This window comes from Panthera tigris, chromosome D2, assembly GCF_018350195.1.
Source record: "Panthera tigris isolate Pti1 chromosome D2, P.tigris_Pti1_mat1.1, whole genome shotgun sequence".
In the NCBI taxonomy this organism is placed as follows: domain Eukaryota; kingdom Metazoa; phylum Chordata; class Mammalia; order Carnivora; family Felidae; genus Panthera; species Panthera tigris.
Genome location: NC_056670.1, coordinates 83,905,408 through 83,933,049, shown reverse-complemented (window position 1 = coordinate 83,933,049; position 27,642 = coordinate 83,905,408). Strand labels below are relative to the sequence as shown.

General features: G+C 45.4%; 1 protein-coding gene and 1 long non-coding RNA gene across 9 annotated transcripts in view; one reads left to right on the top strand and one right to left on the bottom strand.

The window, feature by feature from the left end:
• Nucleotides 1-81, top strand: part of EBF3 (EBF transcription factor 3) — a 116,265-nt gene extending 116,184 nt beyond the window's left edge. For 4 of the 7 annotated variants that reach the window (XM_042960586.1, XM_042960583.1, XM_042960585.1 and 1 more), the window contains exon 16: nucleotides 1-81. In XM_042960586.1, coding sequence (XP_042816520.1) covers nucleotides 1-32 — 32 coding nt within the window. In that variant the 3' untranslated portion in view covers nucleotides 33-81. The other 3 variants (XM_042960584.1, XM_042960582.1, XM_042960580.1) reach the window with 1 other exon arrangement.
• LOC122231867 lies at nucleotides 66-25,037 on the bottom strand. 2 transcript variants are annotated; one of them, XR_006209137.1, is made up of 4 exons: nucleotides 24,891-25,037; nucleotides 3,575-3,628; nucleotides 3,205-3,455; nucleotides 66-151 (listed from the first exon to the last, which is right to left on the bottom strand). It is a non-coding gene; the product is annotated as an uncharacterized LOC122231867 (long non-coding RNA). The 2 variants fall into 2 exon arrangements; XR_006209138.1 differs by lacking the exons at nucleotides 66-151; nucleotides 3,205-3,455; nucleotides 3,575-3,628 and adding exons at nucleotides 7,887-8,719; nucleotides 8,870-8,962; nucleotides 9,593-9,751.
• Nucleotides 25,038-27,642: the final 2,605 nt, after the last annotated feature.

Here is a 27,642-nt window from a genome sequence, read left to right as displayed (position 1 = left end):
CTATGTCTGGGCTGGTAGTCCCGCCGATGTGAGGGGCTCGCTCCCCCCTCCGCAGCACCCGGCACCACGACGGACTTCAGGGGACACGTTTAGCGTAGAGGGCTTGCTGCTGGAGACCGTGATCTTCAAGCTGTCAGCAGCCGCGGAGACGCTACAAAAGACTTTGTTTAAAGATTTTATTTAAACTATTAAGAAGCAACATGCAAACAGCCTACTTCTTCATGAACAATTCCATTTTATTGACTGAACTTTTCTCATATTTTCACATTTCTCAGATCTGAAGACTAAGGAAAACAAAGTGACGCCTATTTTGTATAAAGTTTCTGACTCCGTCTTGGCTATGTCTAGTACTTGCTATGTGTTGGGAGAAACTTTGTGAATGCACCATTTTGATTATCATGAAACACTGATGAAAAATGCCCCCAACCATTTTTCTGTGCTCATACTTAGATTCACAATGGTTGTGTATCTCTATAATGTGAAATATTTTTTTGTGGTGAAAAAAAAAAAAGGGGGCCAAGGAGGCGTGAGCCATCGAACTGGAAGGAAGGAGGACTTGAATTCGGGTGGCAGGGAGGGAGGGAGGGTTTATCATTGCTTACCTTCATCTTAATGAAATGAAACTTTGTAACTTATTGTAGTTAGAAATTGTAACTTTGATATTGAATTCTCTTGCCTTCAACAAGCACACTGACAGAAAAAAAAAAAATGCTACTGTCTGTTGGTTGAAATCTTCTCCCACCGCTAGAACTTCCTGTTAAGCAAGTGTGATCTGCAACATTTTTTCAACTTTTGCTAGCACTGTATACTATTGCATTCTTAGGCTACTGTGAGGTCCATGTTTCTTGTACCAGAAGTTGTCCTTTTGACTTCTAGCTCCTTCTTCCCTAATGTGTTTTGTATGTGGTTATAAAATTGTAGACTTTTGTGATTTTGCCAAAGTTGTAGCTAAATATTTATACACTTGTCTTGAATTTTTTTCAGATCCACTTAAATATTTAGAAAAAACACGTTTTCTTCCTTATGTGTCTCATAAGGAATAAAATGGTCTCCATTCAACACTTTTCCATGAACACTTACAGTTGCTAAGGGACTTTCTTTTGTAACATATCGATTATAAATATTGTATTTATCTTTGAGATTTTGTACATTGCTTTTACCGCCGTTTTCTTTTTCCTGTCTGTATCGGTTTTTGATCATGGCCCGGTGTTAGGAACACCGTTAAGCCAAGAGCTGTCTCTCTGATCCGCTTTGTTAAAGTGAACCGGTGTCCTGGAATTTCATTTGTACTTCAAAGATTTGCTTTTGTTTAGACTTCCCATCCTTTTTTTTTTTTTCTTTCTTCTTTTTTATTTTGAGGAAAAGTCAAATTCATTGTTTATTTTTATATTATTTTTAAGTTATCTGAACAAATACTTTTGAAAACAAAGGTTGTTGTATAGTCAACACAAAAACGGTGCCACTCGGCTGTGAAAATCCTAGTAGATTTCGTGCATGTGGAACAGCCGTGAAGAGGGGACACCGTTTGGGGCTGTGTCCTTATTTTTCTGTAGAATGTAAAAAGTCATTTTAGCTGCCACCCACGACTTTGCCACATAGCTGAACTGTGTTTACTGGAAAAATTCAGAGGCCTAAAGTTTAAAATAAAATTTACTTCTGATGTTTTAATTAAAATGTTTGCCACATTAACTTCTCTGATGCCTTAAAAGTGGACTTCTTTAAAGAACCTTTGTGCTATTTTATCACAGGCTTACAACACAACTGTTACGATTTCATTTGGAGATTAGGGTGTCTACACACACACACACACACACACACACACACACACAAAAGCACAAACCTGCTGTTGCGATGTGTCGCTCCTTCCCGTGTCTGATTCTGCTGTGTTCTGTGCCCTCCCAGGCCCACGTAGGAATCAGAGAGGTTTTGGGGGGGTGGGTGGGGGGACCAAAATCACTGCTGGTTTTTAAACTGTTTTTTTTAATTATATATATATATTATATATATATATATATATAATATATATATGTATTTTGTGGTCAGACCTGTCTGTCCTTTTCAAACCGAAATGACCTCCTCAAGATCCTGTGCCTCTTAGTGCCAAACCCGCAGTGACACCAGAGGGTTCTTTTCCCTTTGCATTAAATGCTTCACACAGCACAGCAACTGTTTTGCAAGCTGCAGCAGAAATCAGATTTAAAACCAAAAGGAAGGACTTTAAAAAACTTTGACAAAACACACACACACACACACACACAAAACCATGCACAACTTAGGAAAGTGCTCATTCGAGGGACTAAATGAGCAGAACGTCCCCAGTGGTCAGCGGGCCACGGCCCGGCCCTCCGACGGCTAAGGCTTAGCTACGTGGAAAAGCCTGAGAAGTCACTTTGGAACTAAATTGCCTCCGTTTTATTTTGTATAAGTAAGGGTTTGATCTAAAAACAAGCTCACGTGTACATGTTAAGAACGTTTGCAAGTCTCCTCATCCCTGCACTCGGTTTGTGTTTTAGATTAATTAGTCAATGCCCCTCATCGCTTCATGGTCTCAAAATTGAGCGCTTCACTAAATGGTAGATTTTACTGTTAAAGACCCTACAATAAGATTGTTTTATCTGTACATTTTTTCAGATATTTAACTGTATAAAAATGTTCATTTTACACAATATTTAATTAAAGTATTTCTTGTCTGTGAATTTCACTTTGGGTAATTTTATCTGTTTTGATTAAAATGAGTGGCACAGCGCGTGCAGATATTGACTGGGGTGGGGGTGGGGTGGGTGTTCCTTTGACACCTGGGGCCCAGGGCTGTGTCTCGGCTGAGGTAAAAGTGATTCGTAGAACCACCTTCTACAAAGTTATCAGTCCTTAAACCACTCTTGTAACCTGCACAGAGAAATTCTTAGGGCTCCGGTCCCCGGAGGGGCCGTCTGTACGTATGTTGCACTCAAATGTCTGTACGTGACCCTGTGTCAGGCACGGTGGCATATAACCAACCTCGAGACTGCACCCCCCCCCCCCCCCCCCCCCCCCGCCCCTGCTTTGGAACTGGAGGGCGCCGGCAGGTAGAGGGCGAGAGCTTGGGTACACACCCCCTCCCTCCACCCCCACCGCCGGGCCCCGCTGGGGCGAGAACCGGCTTTGGGCTCTGGACGGGCGGGCAGGCACCAGGGCACCAGATGGCGGTGCCGGCCGAGGTCCCACCTGGGATGCCACCAAGCGGTTCCGGGTCCACGGCAGCGGGAAAGCGGACCCTCTGCACTGCGGCCGGTCTGCATCCACCAGCATGGGCACCGACGATAGCGAGGATAACGAGGGCGCCATCTGCCCCCGGGCTTCTCATTTGCACAGGAAGCTCGGCTTCTGCAAGTTCTTGAGACTCCCCTTCATTTCATTCTGTATTTTTCATTTTCTCCTCAATGAAAGGCTGGTTTTGCATGTTTTGGCTTGCAGCTCTGTAACACATACACATAAGTGTGATCCAAATTAGTACTCACAAATGTCATCTTAATTACTTGTTCTGCTGAGCAAAACAGGAAACAATTATTCAAAACATAAAGAAACTTGTGAATACCTTTTTCTCCTGTCACTGACAGTCAGGTTCCTTTGACTGCATTCTTGTTTCAGCCTTAAAGAGACAGCAAAGAAAAGGAGGCTCAGGGGGCACAAGGCTGCAGGCCGCCCCCCCTCCCGCCTCCCCCTGGGCTCCTTCCCAAGGTGCTGGGGGTGGGGCTGGGGGCCAGAGTCCCCTCCTCCCTCACTCTGAGCAGTGCCAGAAGTGCCAGCCTGGGCGGGGGGCGGGGGGAGGGTGTGTGTGTGGGGGGGGGGAGGGGGGTGGCGGGGGTGGGGTGGGGAGGGCCGCCTCCCCAGGGCCAGCTCCCCGGGCCCTACAACCTGGGGAGAAATTGTTTCATGTTTGTGTTTCGAATCAGAAGCAGGAACCGCATTCTCTCCAGATGTATGCCAATTATTGTCAGGCCGCCTTTTAAGGTCTTTCAAGCTTTTAAAGATTATTCAAAGCACTTGAAATGGGCTTCCGTCTAATGCCTCATTTCATTGCATTAAACAGCCTAGTTAATAAAGAATCAATATATTCAAAGGGCAAGGTTATCTTTTGTCTATAAGGGGTGGTGTCATTCTGAACCTTTTATAGTTCAAATGCTGAAAAAGGCCTCGCGAAATCCATACTCATCAAGTGGGTCACTGAGAGCAATAGAGAGGGCCCCTGAAAGGAAAGACGGGCCACTCTCCTTTAAAACAACTCGGCCTTATCTCCTCGCTCGGAGCGCCCAGAGAAGTCCTCCAAAAATGTCAATTTCTCATCAAGACAAGAGGCCGTGATGATCATTTTTTTCCAGAGAATACATACGATTAGGAGAATGCAGAGGGGCGGCTAGGGTGGCGATTTGTAGCGGCTTCTGTCCCCCCGAGCTGCGAGCCCCCTCCCAGCAGATAAGAAGAGTTGTTGATAACTCAAGTGCCAATACGCCAAAGAGCGAGTTTTGAATGTGAGTCCTTGTGCTCTGAGCGCGCCCGGCCGATCCCGGGCCCTGATAACAGCACAGCTTCCAACAGACACGGCAGGTTGGCCCTCACAATTAATGCGATGAATACATCACACAAAAGAGTCGGGAGGCTTTATGCTCGGTGAGACAATCCCCTGTTTTACCCTTCAAGGATTCCTTTTATGTTGGAATAAGGTTGCTTTTAATGAAATTTAAACTCATCAGAGGAAATCAGAAACCTCCAATCAGATTACAAATTGATTTTTTGGTCATTTGTCATTTCCCAGTTTCACAGAGAGCAAGTTGCCAGTCCGGCGCTGGGAGCCAGTGTGCACACAGCTCCCAGCCCCTGGCCCGGGGACAGACGGGAGCAGACTCACGCCGTTCTGACTCTGCCCCCGCCCAGGTCTGGCGAAGGGAACCCCCGTCAGGAGCCGGCACCGCTGAACTCGGAAGCCAGCCGTGGCTTAACCTGGGGACTCACGGTGATTTCTAGGTCTGCACTCGTGAGCCACTCATGGCCCACGAGACACTTTCTCTTGGCAGCGTAGGAAGTTTTGGTTCGTACCCACCCACGTCCCGAACCGGCTCTGGGCCACACCTGCACGGCGCCCCAGGGAGTGTCCAGGCCTTATCCACCAACAGCTGGTGATCTGGGGCCACGGTGATACCTGGCCAATTCCTACTCAGCCATCCGTTCTGAGCCCAAATGCTCGCTCCAGGGCGAGGTCTCCCCTTTCTCTCAGGCCAGTTGAGGGAGGCCTTCCCCGTGTGCCCCCCAACCTGGGAGCTACCCAAGGCCACCTGCTGCTGGCCTCCCAGGGGCTCTCCCATCATACGCTGGGTGGACTTTGAGGTTCCTGAGGACAAGACACAGCCGTGCCCTCCTCAACCTCTCATCCTACGCTGGGCACCAGGCCCAGCCCAGGGCAAGGTCAGGGTAGGCACAACTTCAGGAGGAAAGTGAACATCATTCCTGACTCAAGATTCCTTGGAGACACCCTTTTAAAATGTAATCTCTGAAGTGAGTTGAGTATGCCACACATTTCTGGACAGCACACAAGCACCGTTCCCCCCCCAGCACCTGTTGGACCTGGCGGGGTTTGTAGGTCATTTTGGCCACCCCCCCCAACACCTGCCGGACCTGGTGGGGGGTTTGTAGGTCATTTTGGCCACCGCCCCCCCCAACACCTGCCGGACCTGGGGGGGGTTTGTAGGTCACTTTGGCCACCACCCCCCCCAACACCTGCTGGACCTGGGGGGGGTTGTAGGTCACTTTGGCCACCGCCCTCCCCAACACCTGCTGGACCTGGGGGGGGTTGTAGGTCATTTTGGCCACCGCCCCCCCAACACCTGCTGGACCTGGGGGGGTTTGTAGGTCATTTTGGCTACTGCCCCCCAACACCTGCTGGACCTGGGGGGGTTTGTAGGTCATTTTAGCCACCGCCCCCCCAACACCTGCTGGACCTGGGGGGGAGGTTTGTAGGTCATTTTGGCCACCGCCCCCCCAACACCTGCTGAACCTCGGGGTTTGTAGGTCATTTTAGCCACCGCCCCCCCAACACCTGCTGGACCTGGGGGGTTTGTAGGTCATTTTGGCCACTGCCCCCCCAACACCTGCTGGACCTGGGGGGGTTTGTAGGTCATTTTAGCCACCGCCCCCCCCAACACCTGCTGGACCTTGGGGTTTGTAGGTCATTTTAGCCACCGCCCCCCCCCCCCAACACCTGCTGGACCTCGGGGTTTGAAGGTCATTTTAGCCACCGCTCCCCCCCCCCCCAACACCTGCTGGACCTGGGGGTTTGTAGGTCATTTTAGCAATCCCACGGGGCCGGTTCCTCCTCTTAGGTGACAAAACTGTGGTCTGGAGAGGTGACATGACCAGCCTGAAGTCACAAGGCTGGAAGGACCAGGGCCAGAGTCTAAAGAAGTTTCTAGTCTCCAAACCCTGCTCTTTCCACTAACTGAGGTTGCCGACACCTGCAGGGAGGGGGTGGGGGCAGAAGGCGAGAGAGACACTGACCATCTGGAGGGAAGAGAGCCACCGTGCCCCCCGGGGAGTTCCAACCTCGGGAAGGACATGTGCTACACCCAGGGCTTGACCCAGCCAGGCCAGAAGCTGGGAAGCGGCCTGTCCGGCCCCCATCCCCTGAGGCTCAGATGTCTCTGTGCACACTGGGTGCCCCTGGGGTCCACACGGCATCTGCAGTGTAACCAGGGGCAGAGGGGCTGAGTGCAGGAGTCATTCACGTGGTGCAGGGACAGGAGGGGGACAGGAAGGGGCACTGAGGCAGGCCCCCAGGAGGCAGGGCCGGAGGACTGGGCTGTAAGTCCTCGGCCAACTCCCCCACCCCAGCCTGGGCTTAGCAAAAGCTTCTGTTATGGGTGACTGAGGAGCAGGATGAGGAAGCAGAGGGAAAGATGGTCCCTAATGGTTTGGCTAGCAGGGTCCGAATGAGCCACAACGAAGTCGGAGGTGTTGGCCAGAAAAGAAATGAATGTCAGAGGGGTGCATGGGCATCCCCCGCCCCCGCCCCGTCAGACCACGCCCACTGCTGTGCTGATACTGGGACCGTGGACAGACCCTCACTCAGACCCTGACAGTGGGGTGCAACTCACTAGCTCTGATGAAGCCGGAAACTTGTGTTTCCATCCACGAGACACCGAGCCCTGCACTGGTACTATGGGCCAGCAGAGCCCAGGCTGGTGTGGGCCCGGGGCCACCAGTAGAGACAGAGAGAAACTTGCAACAATTACAACAAAGGGTTTACATCTCAATATACAATGAGCTTCTGCAAATCAATAAGACTAGATACCCTGAAGAAAAACAGGCGAAATTCACAGTCAGTTCACAAGGGAACAACACAAGTGATGGATAAGCTTAGGAAAATATAGTCAACCTTACTCAAAAATGCACATCAAAATGATGAGAATAATTTTTTTTCATCTATTAAATTAGAAAAGATTTTACTTACAAGCTAATCTCAATCCTACTGGTGGAGAAATGGGCATTCTCAGAGTTGTCGATAGAGGAGTGAGTGGGTACAACCCTCTAGAAATCAATTCGACGTTATATCAAGAGACTTAACAATGTTCATACCCTTTGACACACTAATTCCACTGGTAGGAATCAATCTTAAGGAAATAATCAGAGATGAGGCAAGACTTTAAGCACAAGCTTATTTGCTGCAGTAAATATGTATTTAAAAACCCAGGAAGGACCCAAATACCTTAAAATAACAATCATTAACTGAATTATGATATAGCTGTAAAATGAATATTATATATTCTACTAAGCCATTAAGATCACGCTGTTAAAGTATATTTAATGAAATGGTATAAAATAAACTAATGGCATAAAATTAAGGTGAAGCAGGCAGATAATAATGTACATATAACATAATTCAAAATTGCCAATTTCTAGATCAAGAGAAGGCAAAAAAGCAAATGTATAATATATATAATATTATACAATAATATATATTTGGAAAAAAGAGTAAAGTTCTAGAGGGACCAACGGTCGGTGCAGCTGGGGGGAGGAAGCGTGCATACCACACTGGAGGTGCCGGGGTCAACCGTGTTGCAAAGCCCCATGGAAGTACAGCTGAGACTGGTGCCACAGGTGGTCAGAGACCCAGAAGCTGGTCGACGATCAGAGAGGGCCGGGTTGAGGACGGGTGCCCAGAGGTGCGTGGCCCAGTGCCACAGGCTCACAGGGAGGTGGAGCCCGAGGGAGAGATTTCCACAAAGTCCGGCTGGACTCCCTGCTCCCGGCTTTCCCAGCATCCCCTGGGCCTGATTCTGACCTCACTTTTGTTTGAACTCCCTCGAAGGGATTTCTGCTGCTAGCAACCAAACAATTTCTGACCAAATGAGGGAGAAAACTTATTTTAAAATCAGCGTCATAAGAAAATCCAAAAGAACTTAAAAAGCATTAAATTCAGTGAGTGAAATTTAGCATGACTGATGAATGCAAGGTCAACGTAACAACCATATTTCTACAACCATCACAGTTAACGGAACTTTAAAAACTAATACCATTTATATTACCATAAAAAATGCCAAATACCCAAGAAGAAAGCTACCAATGTTGTACAAGATGTCTGCCCAGGAAACCACACGATTGTTGAGAAATTTCTAAAATCTTCCTAAGTGGAGGCACATACCATATTCATGGATTGTTAGATCACGTGTTGCAAAGATGCCGATTCTCCCTAAAATGACCAAAGACTCAGTCTCAATGTCAAATTCCAGTAGGCTCTTTACTTGAAGCTGATAAGCTGATTCAGAAGTTTACGCAGGAACGCAAATGACCCAAGAGGAGCCAAGGCGACGGGGAGGGAGTGGGAAGCTTGAACACTCACAGTTCTGGAGGCTGGGTGTCTAAGAACAAGGTGCCGACAGGTGTGGTTGTTGGTGAGGGCCCTCTTCCTGGCTTGTGGGCAGCTGCCTTCTCCCTGTGCTCACATACAGACAGAAGAAGGGCTTTCAGCTCCTATAGGGCACGACTCCCATCACAGGGGGCTCACTCCCATGATCTCATTTAAACCTAATCACCTCCCAAAGGTCCATCTCCAAATATCATCACACTGCTGGGGAGGGGGGGCAGGAGGGCTTCAACATATGGATCTGGGGAGATAAGTATTCAGAGTCCCTAACACTACCCAAACAAGGTCTCTTAGGCCATAGTAAGTAATACAGTTTGGTATGAAGGCAAGACGAGACAAATAACTTCATGAAATACAGTCCGGAAACAGATCCATATGTGTGTGGCCACCTGATCTGTAACACAGGTGCCACAGCAATGCAGGAAGCTGAGCTGAGAGCAGTGGACATACGTGTGCTATATCAAATGACTCCCTCTTACACGTGTAGGAGTGCCAGTCAGGATGGCAGGGCACCCTGAGGCAGGACTCCCCGGCTGCGACCAGGGGCTGCTTAAAACCAACGTCAGGAGAACACCCAAGCCCTCTGAACCGAAGGAGCAAGGAGATGGGGTGACGAGCACCCATCTGCCTGGGCAGGCTGCTGAGGGCCGAGGCCTGCGGGAGGCAGGAGGCTGCTACGGGGTAGAACAGAACCCAAACCTGCTCCCCTCCGCCAAACTGCTGGACGGGGTGGGGCCTCTGCACTTTGCTCTCGCAGGGAGTTGGTAGAGCAGGCACTCTGAGAAGATCAGCTGTTCTGATGCACTCAAGCGGCTTTCGAAAAGACCCGTGGTTTTATTATCGGAAGGAATTAAAGACCTAAATACATGGGAAAACACGCATGTTCACCATTGGAAGACAGTATCGTCAGGATGACAATGTTTCCCAGCTGCAGATTCAATGGCCTACAGATTTGATGCAACCCCTGTCAGAACCACCACTGGCTTTTTCTAGAAACCAACCAGCGGATCCTAAAATTCATATGGTACTGGCACAGGACCCAGAACTACCAGACCCTCTCATAAAAGAACAACAGAGTCGGAGGACTCCACTTCCTGATTTCAAAACTGAAAGAAAGAAAGAAAGAAAAAAAAGAAAGAAAAGAAAGAAGAAAGAAAGAAAGAAAGAAAAGAAAGGAAGAAAGGAAGGAAAGGAAGGAAAGAAAGGAAGAAAGGAGGAAAGAAAGGAAGAAAGAAAGAAAGAAAAGAAAGAAAGAAAAGAAAGAAAGAAAAAAGAAAGAAAGAAAGAAAGAAAGGAAAGAAAGAAAGAAAAGAGAAAAGAAAGAAAGAAAAGAGAAAAGAAAGAAAAAGAAAGAAGGAAAGAAAGGAAAGGAAGGAAGGAAGGAAGGAAAGAAAGAAAGAAAGAAAGAAAGAAAGAAAGAAAAGAAAGGAAGGAAAGGAAGGAAAGAAAGGAAGGAAAGAAAGGAAGAAAGGAGGAAAGAAAGGAAGAAAGAAAGAAAGAAAGAAAGAAAGAAAAGAAAGGAAGAAAGGAAGGAAAGGAAGGAAAGAAAGGAAGAAAGGAGGAAAGAAAGGAAGAAAGAAAGAAAGAAAAGAAAGAAAGAAAAGAAAGAAAGAAAAAAGAAAGAAAGAAAGAAAGGAAAGAAAGAAAGAAAAGAGAAAAGAAAGAAAGAAAAGAGAAAAGAAAGAAAAAGAAAGAAGGAAAGAAAGGAAAGGAAGGAAGGAAGGAAGGAAAGAAAGAAAAAAAGAAAGAAAGAAAGAAAGAAAGAAAAGAAAGAAAAGAAAGAAAGAAGGAAAGAAAGGAAAGAAAGGAAAGGAAGGAAGGAAGGAAGGAAGAAAAAGAAAGAAAAAGAAAGAAAGGAAGAAAGAAAGAAAGAAAGAAATCAAGCCAGTGTAGTAGTGGATGCACATCCAGATCAGTGGAGTAGAACTGGGAGTCCAGAGATAACCCTGTGTATTTACGGTCAACTGATTTTTGACAAGGGTACCAGGGCCATTCAAGGGGAAAAGAACGGTCTCTTCACCAAACAGTGCTGGACAACTGGAGAGCCACACACAGAGAACAGAAGTGGATCTTACCTCACACCGTATACAAAAAGTAACTCCAAAGCAGATCAAAGACCTACGCATAAGAGCCAAGACTGTGAAGCCCTGAGAACACACAGGGGCGTCTTCAGGGCTTCAGATTTGACAACGGCTGTCATGTGAATTGGCAACTGTGTGCGCAATGCAGTGGACGTGGTGTTCATCTTAGATGCGACACCGAAACCACGAATCACAGAAGTAACAACAGATACGCTGAACTTCGACCCAACGGAAAATATCCGTGTTTCCAAGACATCATCAAGACCGCGAAAAGACAGCCCACGGGATGGGAGAAACCACTTGAAAATCATGTATCTGAAGAGGCACCTGCATCCAGACTGTGCGAAGAATGCTTTCAAACACAGGCAGTAAAAGGACAAGTGACTCCATTTGAAAGGGCAAATGATCAGAAACGGGCATTTCTTTCCAGAAGACTCGCCGATGGCCAACAAGCACACGAAACGAGGCTCGACATCATCAGTCACCAGGGAAATGCAAGTCAAAACCACAAGGAGGCGCCCCTTCACGCCCACCAGGACAGCCACGATCACAAAGTCCCAGGGCAGCCTGGCCCCTCACGCTGCTGGTGCAGGTATAGAAACTGGAACGGCCGCTTTCCACAGACCAGCACCTTCTCCGAGGGTTAAGCCCTCCCCCTGTGGCCCAGGATTTCCATTCCTAGTTACATACCCGAGGGACACGAACTCTGCGTTGACACACAGACTGTGCACACGAATCTTTACAACAGCATAACCATAATAGCCAAAAGGTAGAAATAACCCAAAAGTCCGTTACGGATGGATTTTAAAATTGTGGTGTGCCCACACATTGGAACATGATTCAGTTGTAAAGGGGACACAGATGAACTTTGAAAACATGATGTTTTTTATTATTTTTTAAATGTTTGCTCATTTTTGAAAGAGAGACAGAGTATAAGTGGGGGAGGGGCAGAGAGAGAGAGAGGGAGGTGCAGAATCCGAAGCAGGCTCCAGGCTCCGAGCTGTCAGCATAGAGCCCGATGCGGGGCTCGAACCCATGAACCGTGAGATCATGACTGAGCCGAAGCCGGACGCTCAATGGACTGAGTCACCCAGGCGCCCCTGAAAACATTATGCTTAAGTGCAGGAAGCTGATCCCCAAAAACGAAGTTTCCATTTATATGCAACATCCAGAGTAGGCAAATCACAGAAACAGAAAATAGATTAGTGACTTCTGAGAGCGGGAAACACCGGGCGAGAGGGGGTGATTAGCTAAAGATACATGAGGGGAGATTCTTTCTGAGGTGATAAAATGTTCTAAAATTGACTGTGGTCAAAACCACTGAATTGTACACTTTATTTATTTTTTATGTCTTTTGACACAGAGTCAGAGAGAGAGAGAGAGAGAGAGAGAGAGAGAGAACACGTGCACACCAGTGGGGGAGGGGCAGAGAGACAGGGAGAGAGAATCTTACACAGACTCTATGCTCAGCGTGGAGCCCAATGCAGGGCTCGACCCCATGACCCTGGGATCCTGATCTGAGTCAAAATCAAGAGTCAGGCTTAAGAGACTGAGCCACCCAGGTGCACCTTAATTGTACCCTTTAAATGGGAAATTAAAAAAAAAATTAATGTTTATTTATTTTTGAGAGAGACAGAGACAGAGAAAGACAGACTGTGAACAGGGGAGGGGCAGAGAGAGAGGGAGACACAGCATCCGAAGCAGGCTCCAGGCTCCGAGCTGTCAGCACAGAGCCCGACGCGGGGCTGGAACCCATGAACTGTGAGATCAAGACCTGAGCCAAAGTCAGATGCTTAACTGACCGAGCCCCCCAGGTGCCCCTAAATGGGTAAATTTTAAGGTACGTGAATTATCTCTCAATAAAGCTGTCATAAAGAAGTCCTGTGGTTTTATCAAAGCAGAAGAAGAAAACTCAACATTCCATGGAGAATCAGTCTTCAGGCTTTTGGTTTTTTGAGGAAACCGCGTTTCCTCGAGGACGTTGCTGGGACTCGAGTCCCAGCTGAGTGCGAGAGCCATTGTGCTGCACACGTGCCCTCGTCTTCCTCCCACCTGCTGCTCCCCAGGGCTTAGTGTCCACAAGCTGTAGGCGGCAAGGTGTCACAGGGGCCCCTACTCCGCATCTCCAGGCCACACAGGCCAGATCACAGCCTGGGTCCTACCTGTGTGAGGTGACCCCCGGTGAGCCAGCCCGCCCCACCCCAGCTCTGCCTGGGCTGTTCTGAGGCTGCCCTTGGTCCCCCGTCGAGCATACACACTGGGTTCCTCATCGAAGGTAATTTCCAGAAGTTACGTTTTCTTGAAGAGAAAAAACAGCCTTCAAAAGGATGGCTTTTTAAAATGGCTTCATTGGGCGTGCCTGGGTGGCTCAGTCGGTTGAGTGTCCGACTTCAGCTCACGTCATGATCTCACAGTTTGTGGGTTCAAGCCCCGTGTGGGGCTCCGTGCTGGCAGCTCGGAGCCTGGAGCCTGCTTCGGATTCTGTGTCTCCCTCTCTCTCTCTCTCTGCCCCTCCCCCCACTCGCACTCTGTCTCTCTCTCAAAGATGAATAAAAACATTAAAAAAATAAAATGGTTTTATTATTTTCTGAACATTCCAGAATACTCCTACTTTTTAAACACCACAGTCCTGTGTATTAAATTTCCTCAAAACTTATGTTATTAAGCTGGATATCCGAAATCTCAGCCGATCCCACGTCTCCACCCTGGTCTGAGCCATACCTGTGCTGCCCTGGCTCGAGATACCAGTGGCCCAATACGTCCCTCTGCTCTTCCTCCCCCCCACCCCCATCTTTCTCAGCACAGCAGCCAGAGCATCTCCTAAATTCGGGGCAGACCACCTTCACCGCATTCTGTCTGGAGTTCTCCCAGTGGCCTCGAGGATGTACACAGTCAGCCCCACAGTCCCCTCCTCTCCACCCCCCCCCCCCAAGTGCCTCAGCTCCAGGGTGTGGATTACAAGCATTTGCTGCGTTCCCCCAACTCAGGTCTTGCACCCTTTACCCCAGGGAGGTGTCCTTGTCTGCTCTGAAATTAACACCCTTACCCCAACCACCACCCACATGCCTTCTCCCTCTTTCTTTTACTCAGTGTTTCTCCCTACTACCCACACATTCAACTGGCTTCCATACTGTCATCCATTAGAGCATAAGCCCCTTGAGGAGGGGGGGGCTTGTCTGCTTGGATCATCGCTGTAGCCCCAGCACCCTCAGCGCTCGCAAACCAAACTTTCCAGGACCCTTGGATTGAGGCACCTGCTTCTATGCTCAGGATATGTGGTTTAGTATCTCTCCCTGTTGGCCCTTGAGAGCCCAGGCTTTGTTATCCAGTGTGGTTTTGCTCTGAACACATATTTTTTTTGTGTTAGTTTGTGGTATACACTCTTCAAAGTGACAGAACAAGAAAACAACTCCTGCTGGGGCACCTGGGTGGCTCAGTCGGTTAAGTACCTGACTTTGACTCAGGTCATGATCTCACAGTTCGTGAGTTCGAGTCCCGCGTCGGGCTCTGTGCTGATGGCTCAGAGCCTGGAGCTTCCTTCAGATTCTGTCTCCCTCTCTCTCTGCCCCTCCCCCACTCATGCTCTGTCTCTCTCAGTGATAAATTAAAAAACATAAAAAATTAAAAAAAAAAGAAAAAGAACAGAAGGCCTGCAAGAGACCCACGGCCCCCCAGAGGCCAAGGAAACTCCAGAACATCAGCTCTGTTGGAGTATTTGTGGCGGTCTCACCGTGGGCTGGGCCAGGTCCTGGGCCAACAGCAAGACAGGGATTAAGCAGGTAAGAATCCATTTTTACTGGCTCTTGTAACCCAAGCTTGTTGTAAAAATCAAAGTAATGCACATGGAGACGAAGGAAAAGATAATTCTCCTCCACCCCAGCTCTGCCTAAAGTCCTCTTCCCTGGTGATACACTGTTACCAAACAGCTGTCAGTCTTTCTAGACCTTGTTCAAAGGACTTCACAAGATACCCATGTCCATATAGTTAAAAAACTGCAACACCGAGCATGGCTTTTATATGTTCTGCATCATGTTTCCCCAATAATCTTCCCCTTGTTGGTTCACGGGGTCCACTCCATTTATTCTACTGGCTGTAGAGAAGGAAGTGCATTTATTTAATCTGCCCCCACCACTGAGAACATTTCACTTTCTTTGCTGTTAAAAACAATGGTATAGCAACAAAAAGGAGAAGATAAAAATGTTAAAGATACCATTTTTTAAAGAAAGGTACCATTTACGATGGTAGCAGAACATCAAATATCTAAGGATAAATTGAGTAGAAATTGTTCCAAACTGGTACAAAGAAAACCACAAAACAGAATTGAGAAATATTTTAAAGGTCTAAATAACTGGAGGGATAGGCTCTGTGGGTTTAAAAACATAATACAGTAGAGGTAAATTTTCCCAAAATTTATCTGTAAACACAATAAAAATATCAGCAGGTTTAGTGTTGTGGAAAAGAACAAGCTGAACCTAAAAGTTATATGGGCAGGCAGATGTCCACGCATGGTCAAGGTAATCTTGAAGAAAGACGAAACTGGAAAACTTAGACCACAAACTATCTAGACTTACTTTAAACTGGAGAGTAGTACTGACGCAAGGGTGGCTCAAAAGTCCAAGCAAATGGAACACAGGGTCCAGAGACAGACCCACACGTGACCAGGTGGGGCTGGGCCAACAAGCGGCTAAGCCTCCTGTACGGAATTTTAACCCCTGTCTCACACCATACAGAAAAATCAAGTCCAGATGGATCTGTGGCTGAATGTCGCAGATAAAGTTTTCAGAAGGAAACACAGGAGAGTATGTTTATAAATATGCCAGGCAAAGATATATTAAATAGGACACAAAAAGCTTCAACCATAAGTTGTTAAGTTGGACCACCTTACAATTAAGTAATTCTGTTCTTCAAAACAGTAACTTCAACAGCATGAAAACACAAGCCATAGAGTGGGAGAAGGTATTTGCTAGACAGATACCTGAAAAAGAACTCATCTCAGAATATAAAGAAGTCCCACATATCAATAAGAAAAAACAGAGAGCTTAATAAAAAAAAAATGGACAAAAGACTTGAACAGGAAATTCACAGAAATAATCAATAAACACAAAAAAGATCCTAAAGTTCATTTATCACCAGGGATATGAAAAATAAACCACAAGGAGGAATGACTACCCTCTACCGGAATGGGCTAATTATGATAAATCAGGTAATACCAGGTTTTGGCAAATACATAAACCAAGAGGAACTCTCACACACTGCTGGTGTGAGTATAACTCGGTACAACTATTTTAGTCAATTCTTTGGCAGAACCTAGTAAAGCTGCACATTATGACTCCGCAATCCCAGTGCCAGCTGCACACCCAACAGCAATGTGCACATATATACTAAGTCACATGAAAAAACATGCTAATAACAGCACTGGGTTTTACTAGCTTCACTGAAGCATAACTGACATACAGAACACTGCACATTTATTGTACAGAACTTGACAAGTTTGGACATATACATACACCCAATACACCATCACCTCAATCAAGGTAACAGACATATCCTTCACTTTGCAAAGTTTCCATGAGCAGCACTATTTTTTTTAAGTTTATTAATTTATTTTGAGAGACAGAGAAAGAGAGCACGGGAGGGGCAGAGAAAGAGGGAGAGAGAGACTCCCAAGCAGGCTCAGCCTTGTCATCGCAGAGCCCAACGCGGGGCTCAAACTCATGAGCTGTGAGATCATAACCTTCGCTGAAATCAAGAGTTGGATGCTTACTCAAGCCACCCAGGCACCCCCGCAGCACTATTTTTAATATCCCCCAAATGGAAACATGTCCATCGATAGTAAAATGAAAAAATAAAATTGTGGCATATTCATATAATATAAATATTCTATACAACAATGAAAACAGGTTTCTTATTACTACACGCACTCACATGGATGAATCCTTCCTAACGCAACGTTGACTGCAAGAAGCCAGACATAAAAAGAGAACACACTATGTGATTTCCATTTACATGAAGGTCAAAAATAGGCAAAATGAATCAGTGTGAAAGGTCCAAGTTGAGGTACCCTTGGGTGGGGTAGTGGTGACTAGGAGAAGGTAGGAGGGATCCTGGTATGTTCGTTCACTTTGTAAAAACCCACAGATCCCCATGCTTATGATTCTTGAACGTCTTAGTGCCAGTATTTTCCTTCAACAAAAGTTTACACTCAGAGATGCTACAAAGAACATCCTTGTAACTCGTATATTTGTGCATAAATCAGTATTTTTGTAAGGAATTGCTCCTGAAGTAGAATAGTTAGTTCAATTTTTAAACATGAACTTTAAATTTGGATTAGGTATTTCCAAATGGTCTCATTTACCCACATAACATGTAAGAGAGTATGTCTTTTTTTCTTTTTTTTATGTTTTGACAGTTACTTTTGTATATGTGTGTGTGTGTATGCATATATGTATGTGTATATATATATGTGTGTGTATGTATGTATATATATATATATATATATATATATATATATATATATATATATAATTTATTGTCAAATTGGTTTCCATACAATGCCCAGTGCCCTCCTCAATGCCTATCACCTACTTTCCCCACTCCCCCACTCCCCCACCCTCCATCAAGTCTCAGTTTGTTCTCAGTATTTAAGAGCCTCCTATGGTTTGCCTCCTTCCCTCTCTGAAACGTTTTTCCCCCCTTCCCCTCCCCCATCATCTTCTGTTAAGTTCCTCAGGATCCACATAAGAGTGAAAACATATGGTATCTGTCTTTCTCTGCCTGCCTTACTTCACTTAGCATAATACCCTTCGGGTCCCTCCACGTTGCTACAGATGGCCAGATTTCATTCTTTCTCATCACCAAGTAGTATTCCATTGTATATATAAAGCACATCTTCTTTATCCATTTGTCAGTTGATGGACATTTAGGCTCTTTCCATAATTTGGCTACTGTTGAAAGGGCTGCTATAAACATTGGGGTACAAGTGCCCCTATGCATCAGCACTCCTGTATCCCTTGGGTACATTCCTAGCAGTGCTATTGCTGGGTCATAGGGTAGATCGATTTTTAACTTTTTGAGGAACCTCCACACTGTTTTCCAGAGTGGCTGCACCAGTGTGCATTCCCACCAAGAGTGCAAGAGGGTTCCCGTTTCTCCACATCCTTGCCATCATCTATAGTCTCCTGATTTGTTCATTTTAGCCACTCTGACTGGTGTGAGGTATTATCTGAGTGTGGTTTTGATTTGTATTTCCCTGATAAGGAGCGACGTTGAGCATCTTTTCATGTGCCTGTTGGCCATCTGGATGTCTTCTTTACAGAAGTGTCTATTCATGTTTTCTGCCCATTTCTTCACTGGGTTATTTGTTTTTCGGGTGTGGAGTTTGGTGAGTTCTTTATAGATTTTGGATACTAGCCCTTTGTCTGATATGTTATTTGCAAATATCTTTTACTATTCCATCCGTTGCCTCTTAGTTTTGTTGATTGTTTCCTTTCAGTGCAGAAGCTTTTTATCTTGATGAGGTCCCAATAGTTCATTTTGGCTTTTAATTCCCTTGCCTTTGGAGACGTGTCAAGTAAGAAATTGCTGCGGCTGAGGTCAGAGAGGTTTTTTCCTGCTTTCTCCTCTAGGGTTTTGATGGTTTCCCGTCTCACATTCAGGTCCTTTATCCATTTTGAGTTTATTTTTGTGAATGGTGTGAGAAAGTGGTCTAGTTTCAATCTTCTGCATGTTGCCGTCCAGTTCTCCCATTTGTTAAAGAGACTGTCTTTTTTCTGCTGGATATTCTTTCCTGCTTTGTCAAAGGTTAGTTGGCCATACATTTGTGGGTCCAATTTTGGAGTCTCTATTCTATTCCATTGGTCTATGTGTCTGTTTGAGAGTATCTGTTTTTGAAAGTCCTGGCTAGAGCAATCAGGTAAGAAAAATAAATAAAAGTCATCAGAATAGGAAAGAAGCAAAATTGTCTCTATTTGCGGATGATGCAATTTTACAGAAACAGAATCCTAAGTTCCACCAAAATACTATTAAATCCAATCAATGAATGCAGTAAAATTGCAAGATACAAAATCAACATACAAAACCATTACTGTTTCTATACACTAACAAAAATTATCTGAAAAAGAAATAAAGAAAATAATCCTATTTACAAAAGCATCAAAACCAAAAAAATACTTAGGAATAATTTTAACTGAGGAGGTCAAAGATCTCGGCACTGAAAACGATAAGATATTGATGAAAGAAACTGGAGACACAAATAACTGGGAAGATACCCTATGTGCATGGATTGGAAGAATTGGTATTATTAAAATGTCCACATACTACGCCTCAAAGCCATCTATAGACCCCATGCAATCCCTATCAAAATCCCAGAGAACAAACAGTCCAACGATTTGAATGGAACCACGAAAGACACTGAGAAGCCAAAGCAACCCTGAGAAAGAACAAAGCCGGAGGCATCACCCACCCTGATTTCAAGCTGTGTTACAAAACTCTAGTAATGAGAACACTATAGGACTGGCATAAAAACAGACATGCAGACCCATTAAACAGAACTCAGAGTCCAGAAATAACCCACACGTATACCATTGGCTAATACTTGACAAGGAAGTCAACAATATTCAATGGAGAAAATATAGTCTTTTCAAAATTAGAAATTCACATGTAAAAAAGTCAACCTACAGCTTATACCACTCACTCACAAAAATTAAAGTGTTTGACTAAAGACTTAATTTGAAACCACAAAACTCTCAGAAGAAAACAGAGGGGAGAGAAGCATTTTGGCTTTGACAATAATTCTTTTTTTTTGGATAGGACATCTAAAGTGCAAAGAAAAAAAATAAAAAATAAACAAGGGGGCCCACATTTAGCTGATAAGCTTCTGCACAGAAGAAAAAAAATCCATCAATGAAGTGACAAGGTAACCTATAGAATGGGAGAAAACACTTGTAAACCACCCATCTGATAAGGCTCAACTTAAAAAATGTAAGCAATACATAAAACTCGATAGCAAAAAAAAAAAAAAATCAATTAAAAAGGGCAAAAGTTCTACACAGACATTTTCCCCAGATATTCAAATGGCCAACAGGTATACGAAAAGGTGCTCAACATCACTAATGATTGGGGAAATGCACACCCAAACCACAATGAGAGGTCATCTCTTGCCTTGAAGGATTCATCATGGAAGACAAGAGGCCAACGTTGGTGAGAACATGGAGAATGAGAACCGCTGTGCACAGTTGGTGGGAATGCACACTGGTGCAGCTTCTAAGGAAAACAGTATGGAGATTTCTCAAAGAATTAAAAATAGAACTACCATATGATCTCCCACGTTCACTTCTGGGTCTACATCCAAAGGAAATGATGTCACCTTCCCAAGGGGTATGTGCACCCCTGTGTTTACTGCAGCATATTTACAATAGTCACGTCATGGAAACAATCTACGTGTCCAACAATGAATGAAGAAAATGTGATATATATATATACATAATATACATATACACGCACACATACAATGGGATACTAGTCCGCCATAAAAATGAAGGATTTGTGACAACGTGGATGAACCTTGAGGGAATTATGCTAAGTGAAATAAATGAGACAGAAAAAGACAAATACTGTGTGATCTCACTTCTAGGTGGAATCTAAAAAACTAAACTCATAGAAACAGACCAGATGAGGTTGCCAGACATGGGGGTGGGGTTGGAGGGTCTGGGTTACAATCTTTCAATTTGTAACTTGTAAGAAATGAGTTCTAGTAATACTGCTTCATATACTTGAAAGTCGCTAAGAAAGAAGATCCTAAAAGTTCTTATTACAAGGAAAAAGTATGTTTTATAACTGTGAGGTGATGGACATTAGTGAACTTGACTGTGGTGATCATTACACAATTGATACATGTATCCAATCATCATGGACACCTCAAACTGATACAATGTTACATGTCAATTATATCTCAGTGTAACTGGAAAGTAATTTAAAAATCTTTTGCTGCCTATCTTTACTCACAATAGTTCATTGCTTCATTTAAAAATAGTTGTCATAAAAGGATACATACTTCATGATTCTAATCTGAGGTCCCCACAGCAGTCAAATTCACAGACACAGAAAGCAGAAAGGTAGTTGTCAGGGGCTGGGGTGGGGGGAGGGGACAGGCAGCTAGGGTTTCATGCGCCAGAGTTCCAGTTGCGCAAGATGGGGAAGTTTTGAAGATGATGGCATCGAAAGGTACAAAGCAGATGAGCTCAGCTACACTGACCTGTACTCTTCGAAAGAGTGAAAATGACAAATGTTATGTTTATTTCAGCACAATTTTCAAAAAATTAAAAAAAATTACTTATTGAGTGGCTACTAGATATCAGCCAGTGTGCTACATGCTGGGGACAAAGCTGTGACTCAAAGGACAAACATTTACTGCTCTTGAGAGACTTACATTGTGGCAAGGCTGCTGTTAGTCAAACTTTTTGCTAATCTAGAGCAGAAACAAATGACATAGAAACTGAACAAATGATAGAACAGATCAACAAACCAGGAGCTGGTTCTTTGAAGAGATCAACAAAATTGATAAACCTCTAGCCAGACTCATCCAAAAAAGAGAGGTGGGGGGGAGGAGGGCCCATGGTGCAGGTGGGGGGTGGGGAGGAAGGGAGGACTCAAATAAACACATTCATAAGTGAAAGAAAAGAAATAACAATCAACACCACACATATACAATTATATGAAATTATTATGAAAAATTCTATGCCAACAAACTGGACAATGTAGAGAAATGGATAAATGCCTAGAAACATATATTCTACTAAAACAGAATTAGGAAGAGATAGAAAACCGGAACGGACTGATTACCAGCAATGAAATTGAGTCAGTAATCAAAAAACTGCCAACAAGCAAAATTCCAGGACGAGACGACTCCACAGATGAATTCTACCATTCTCAAATTACTCCAAAAAAAAAAAAAAAGAGGAAGAAGAATTTCCAAATTCATTCTATGAAGCCCACATTATCCTGATAACAAAACCAGATAAAGACACCACAAAAAAAGAGAACTACAGGCCAGTACCTCTGATGAACATAAAGGCAAAATTCCTCAACAAAATACCAGCAAACTGAATCCAACAATACATTAAAAACGTCATTCACCACAATCAAGTGGGATTTGTTCCCGGGGTGCAAGGGTGGTTTAATATTTGCAAATCAATGTGATACATCACATCAATGGGAGAAAGGGATAAAAACCATATGATCATCTTAATAAATGCAGGAAAAGCAGTTGACAAGGTACAACGTTCATTTATGGCAAAAAAAGCTACAAAAAAATTAACAAAGTAGGTTTAAAGGGAATGTACCTCAACATAGTAAAGGTTTCACATGAAAAACTCATAGCAAACATCATACTCAATGGCGAAAAACTGAGAGCTTTTCCCTTAAGGTCAGAAACAGGACGAGGATGTCCACTGTCACCACATTTATTCAACATAACATTCGAAGTCCTAGCCACAGCAAGCAGACAGTGGAAAGAAGTAAAGGGCATCCAAATTGGTACAGAAGAAGTAAAGTTTTCACCGTTTGCAGATGAGCCAATTCTACATGTCGAAAACCCTGAAAATGCCACCAAAAAACTACTAGAACTGATAAACGAGTTCAGGACACAAAATCAATGTGCAGAAATCTGTTGCCTTTCTATGCGCTAATAATGAAGCAGCAGAAAGAGAAATTAAGCAAGCAATCCATTTACAGCTGCAGCAAAAACAATAAAATACCTAAGAATAAATGTAACCAAAGACGGGAAAGATGTGCACTCTGAAAACATAAACTGGCGATCAAAGAAACTGAAGGCGGCACAAAGAAACAGAAAGACCTCCCACGCTCAGGGACTAGAAGAAGAGACATTGTTAAAATGTCTACACTCCCCAAAGCAATCCGCAGATTTAATGCAATCCCCCCAAAAGCATCACCAGCAGTTTCCACAGCACTAGAACAAACAATCCTAAACTTTGGAGCCAAGACCCCAAGTAACTAAGCAATCTTGAGAAAGAAAAACAAAGCTGGAGTCATCACAAGTTATATTACAAAGCCATAGTAGTCAAAACAGTACAGCACTGGCATATGCACAGATCAATGCAGACTAGAAAACCCAGAGACAAACCGACAATTTTATAATCAATGAATCTTTGACAAAGGAGGCAAGAACACGCAGTGGGAAAAAGACAGTCTCTTCAACAAATGGCGCTGGGAAAACTGGGCAGCTACACGGAAACAATGTAGCTTTCATTGAAACAATGAAACTGGACCGCTTTCTTACACCGCACACAAAAATAAATTCAAAATGAATTAAAGACCTAAATGTGAGACCTGAAACCATACAATCCTAGAAGGGAACATAGGTGGTAATTTCTCCGACATCGGCTGCAGCAATATTTTTCTAGATCTGTCTTCTGAGGCAAGGGAAACAAAGCAAAAATAAACTATTGAGACTATGTCAAAATAAAAAGCCTCTGCACAGCACAGACAACGATCAACAAAACTAAAGACAACCCATGGAATGGGAGAAGACATTTGTAAACGACAGATAAAAGGTTAGTGTCAAAAATGTATAAAGAACTTCTATAACTTAACACCCCAAAAAACAAGTAATTCAATCAAAAAAGGGGCAGAAGACATGAACAGACACTTTTCCAAAGACATCCAGATGGCCAACGGACCCATGAAAAGATGCTCACCATCATTCATCATCAGGGAAATACAAATCAAAGCCACAATGAGACCCCACCTCACACCTGTCAGAATGGCTAAAATCAAAACACAAGAAACAACAAGTGTTGGTGAGAATGTGGAGAAAAAGGAACCTTCTTGCACTGCTGATGGGGATGCAAACTGGTGCAGCCAAGTATGGAGTTTCCCCCAAAACTTAAAAATAGAACTACGGTACCATCCAGCAATCACACTACTGGGTATTTGCCCCCCAATGACGAAAACACTGATTCAAAGGGATACGTGCACCTCGGTTCATAGCAGTGTTCTCCACAACGGCCAAATTATGGAAGCAGCCCGAGTGTTCACAGACCCATGAATGAAGAAGAAAGATGTGGAGTATGTATACGTACACAGCGCGGTGTTATTCAGCCCTAAAAGGAATGAAATCCTGCCTTCTGCAACAGCATGGATGGGGCTAGAGAGTATGATGCTAAAACAGGGAAAGGCAAATAGCGTACGATTTCACTCACATGTGGAATTTAAGAAACGAAACAAATGGGCGAAGGGAAAAAAAGAGGGAGAGACGCAAATCAAGACACAGAGTCTTACCTACGGAGAACAAAGTGGTGGCTGCCAGAGGGGGGACTCAGAGTACGCTTGTGACAAACATGTGACTCTACTATGTCACTCCACTGCACACCTGAAGCCAACACAACGCTGCATGTTAACTACACTGGAATTAAAATGAAAACTTGAATTTTTTTTTTTTTTGCTGATGTCATTAGTGAGAATGCTACCTTCCTGTTTCAATCTGCATTTTATTATTATTATTATTATTATTATTTCTAACATTTATTTATTTTTGAGACAGAGAGAGACAGAGCATGAACAGGGGAGGGTCAGAGAGAGAGGGAGGCACAGAATCCGAAGCAGGCTCCAGGCTCTGAGCCATCAGCCCAGAGCCTGACGCGGGGCTCGAACACACGGACCGCGAGATCGTGACCTGAGCTGAAGTCGGACGCTCAACCGACTGAGCCACCCAGGCGCCCCTCAATCTGCATTTTCTGAACTCCCAGTGAGGTTTAGTGTATTTCACATATTTATGGACCATTTGTTTTCTGTGAAGCACCTGTGGTCATCTCCCCATTTTTCTACTGCGTCGTCTGTTTCTTGTTGATTTGCAGCTGCTCATTGTATTTTGTGGCTCTTACCTCTTTCTCTGTATATACCTTGCAATGATCTTCTCCAGGTCGACAGCTTTGCTTTGGGCTTCTGTCCCCGTACCCGCCGGCCCCTGCCCCTGGTGATCTGTGCGTCAGCCTTTCCCCTCATGGCTTCCACGTCTTTGCTTAGGACGATATTCTCCATCTGAAGATTTAAAAACAAAATTCTCTTACATTGCATCCTGATACTCTGATAGTTTTCATGGGTCTTTAATCTCTCCAGAGTTTAATTTTATGTTTGATATGAGGAGAAATTTACTTTTTTTTTTAAATATGGGGACAAATTATACTCAAACCACATACTGAAGTATCAGCACATCCTTTCTGCTGATTCAAAGTATCACAGTGATAATTCCTTATTTTCCTTCCACTGACCTTTTTGGGTATTCCTTCCCAGACAACATTTATTTTAATTTCTGCAGCTTTTTTTTTTTTTGAAACGTATTTTTATTCCCAGAAGGGCAAACCTTCTCTGAGAACCTTTAAAATGTTTTTTCTTAGCTATTTTTGTGCATTTACTCTTCTAAATAACTTCAGAATCAGTGTGATACTACACAGAATTTACAATTTGGAGACTACAGACTTTAAGACACTGAATCTTCCCATTCAGGAACGAAAGAAGTGTCTCCCCTTACTCCACCAGAATTTAAGAGCCACTGGGACAAGTGCCCCATAGGACAGGTGGAGAGAGCACTTTGACAAGTTGGCGTTGGCAGACCTTGCTTGGCCAGGGCCAGGGGCAGGGCCAGGGCCAGGGGCAGGGCCAGGGCCAGGGGCAGGGCCAGGGCCAGGGCAGGAAAGAGGAGGTTTGAGGAACAGGAAGGATTCCTTCCAGAAATCCTATTTTGGTTCACGCGCCAATTCCAAAGCAAGCAGGCCTCTGCAGACAGCCCTGAGCACCAGCTGACGGAAGGTTCTGGAGCCACGCAGGTGAGTCCACACAGACGCTCACCACTCTCCTGTCTTCACCGGGGGCGGCTCCCCAGTCCCACCGTGACTGCCCCGTGCACACTTGCGGGAGACTTGCTCCCCGCCACCCCCTGGCAGGTGTGGAGGCCTCCTGGCTGCCCGACAGGAGACCACAGCACCTCAGGCACGTGGGTCTATTTTCAAACATGGAGGTGGTGCCTTCTGCAGGGCGTGGCGGCTGCTTCTGGCCGCTTGGGGCCGGAAGGCTGTTCATGACGCAACACTCAGAATGCTGAGCTCAGGCAAAGGCACAGCCAAGTTCAAACAGCATATTCCGCCACGAAGGGCTGCACAGGACCTTCCCTTGTGCTGTGAAGTCACATCCGTGTGAACTGGACAGGACTCAGGGTTTGGGGTCACAAGGCCTGGTCAAAATCCAGGCTCAAGACCAGAGACCTCAAGAAAAGCCTGCGCCCCGACTTCTCATCTCTGAGATGGGAACGGTGTCACGGACCGCAGAAGCTGCTGCCCAGAAGGAGAAAGAGGCCACGTGAACTGCAAAGCGCTGTCTCGAGTGAGGCACCAGAGGGCCCTGGGCTTTCTCTCCGGGGCCATCGGGCAGCCCCGAGCTGCCTGTTTGACAAGGTCTGATCCGTGTGGGGAAACTAAGACACAGAGAAGCAAAGAAGTTAAATGAAGCGTCTGTATGGGGGAACTTCTAAGCCAAAGGCAGTTTTTCCGGGGGCTAGAGCATCTCCTGGACATAAGTAAGTTTGTAACGAGGCAGCCGTGGAGCAGCGTATGGAGACTGGGTGCTGGAAATTGTTGGGAATGACTGGTCTCCGCGAGGGTTGTTGGAGGAGCTCAGGGGTGAGCGGCCGAGACAGGGAACAGAAATAGAAAATACAACTTGAAAAACACAAATCGTTCTTGGACACCGGGAAGCTGATACCGTTTTCCCTTCTCCTTCCTCTTCCTCTTCTTCCTCTTCTTCCTCCCCCCCTCCCCTCCCCTCTCCTCCCCTCCCCTCCCCCTCCCCCTTCTCCTCCTTCTTCTTCTCCCTTTTCTTCTCCTTCTCCTTCTCCTTCTTCTTCATAAAAGCTAAGGGAGAGCCTGAGGATGTGAAACCATTGAATCAGACGGTTAGGAACGGAGGAAACGGGAAGGACACTCAGTTCACGAGGCTGAGGTAGCCTGCAGGTTCGGGGACAGTTCTGGAGAGAAAGGGGGCGGCCAGGGGCCGGACCCCACGTGGCACCTGCTGTCTGTAGAGGCTCCTGCATGCAGCCTCGCTGGGGTGGGGACTGGAACCAGGCTGTGGGGAGGGCCGTGCTGACAAGCAGAGACTTTCGAAAAGAAATACAGATTGGCCAGTCTATATTCAGGTGACACCACCAGCAACAAACGGTCCACACGGAGATGTCTTCCTGGGCCTGCTTTACGGACCAGACGGCTCATCTGACTACAGGGCTGTTTGGGCAATGCTGACCTGCTGCATCTTCTCGGGACCGTTGGGCCCTCTGCGGCTTGAGCCAAACCTCAGGAAGAGCCCGTTGGGTCTGGCAGGGCCTTGGGAGCCTGGCGGCCGGTGTTTGCGCCAGCGATCTCGAGGCTCACTGTGGAACTTGCTCACCACGACCCTGGCACTCTGGTAGGCTCAGAAAATGCCGGAAGGAGGGTATCTTAGGTGTATGCAAGGGTCCCGGCAAGAGCCGCCCACAGTGCAAACCAAGAGGAGGCTGTCCCAGGCCCTGCTTTGCCGCTTTCGTGGAGCGGAACCCATCTGAACCAAGCCAGGAGACCAAGCAATCGGTCGGCTTGCCTTGGACACACGAGCCTCCGCATTACG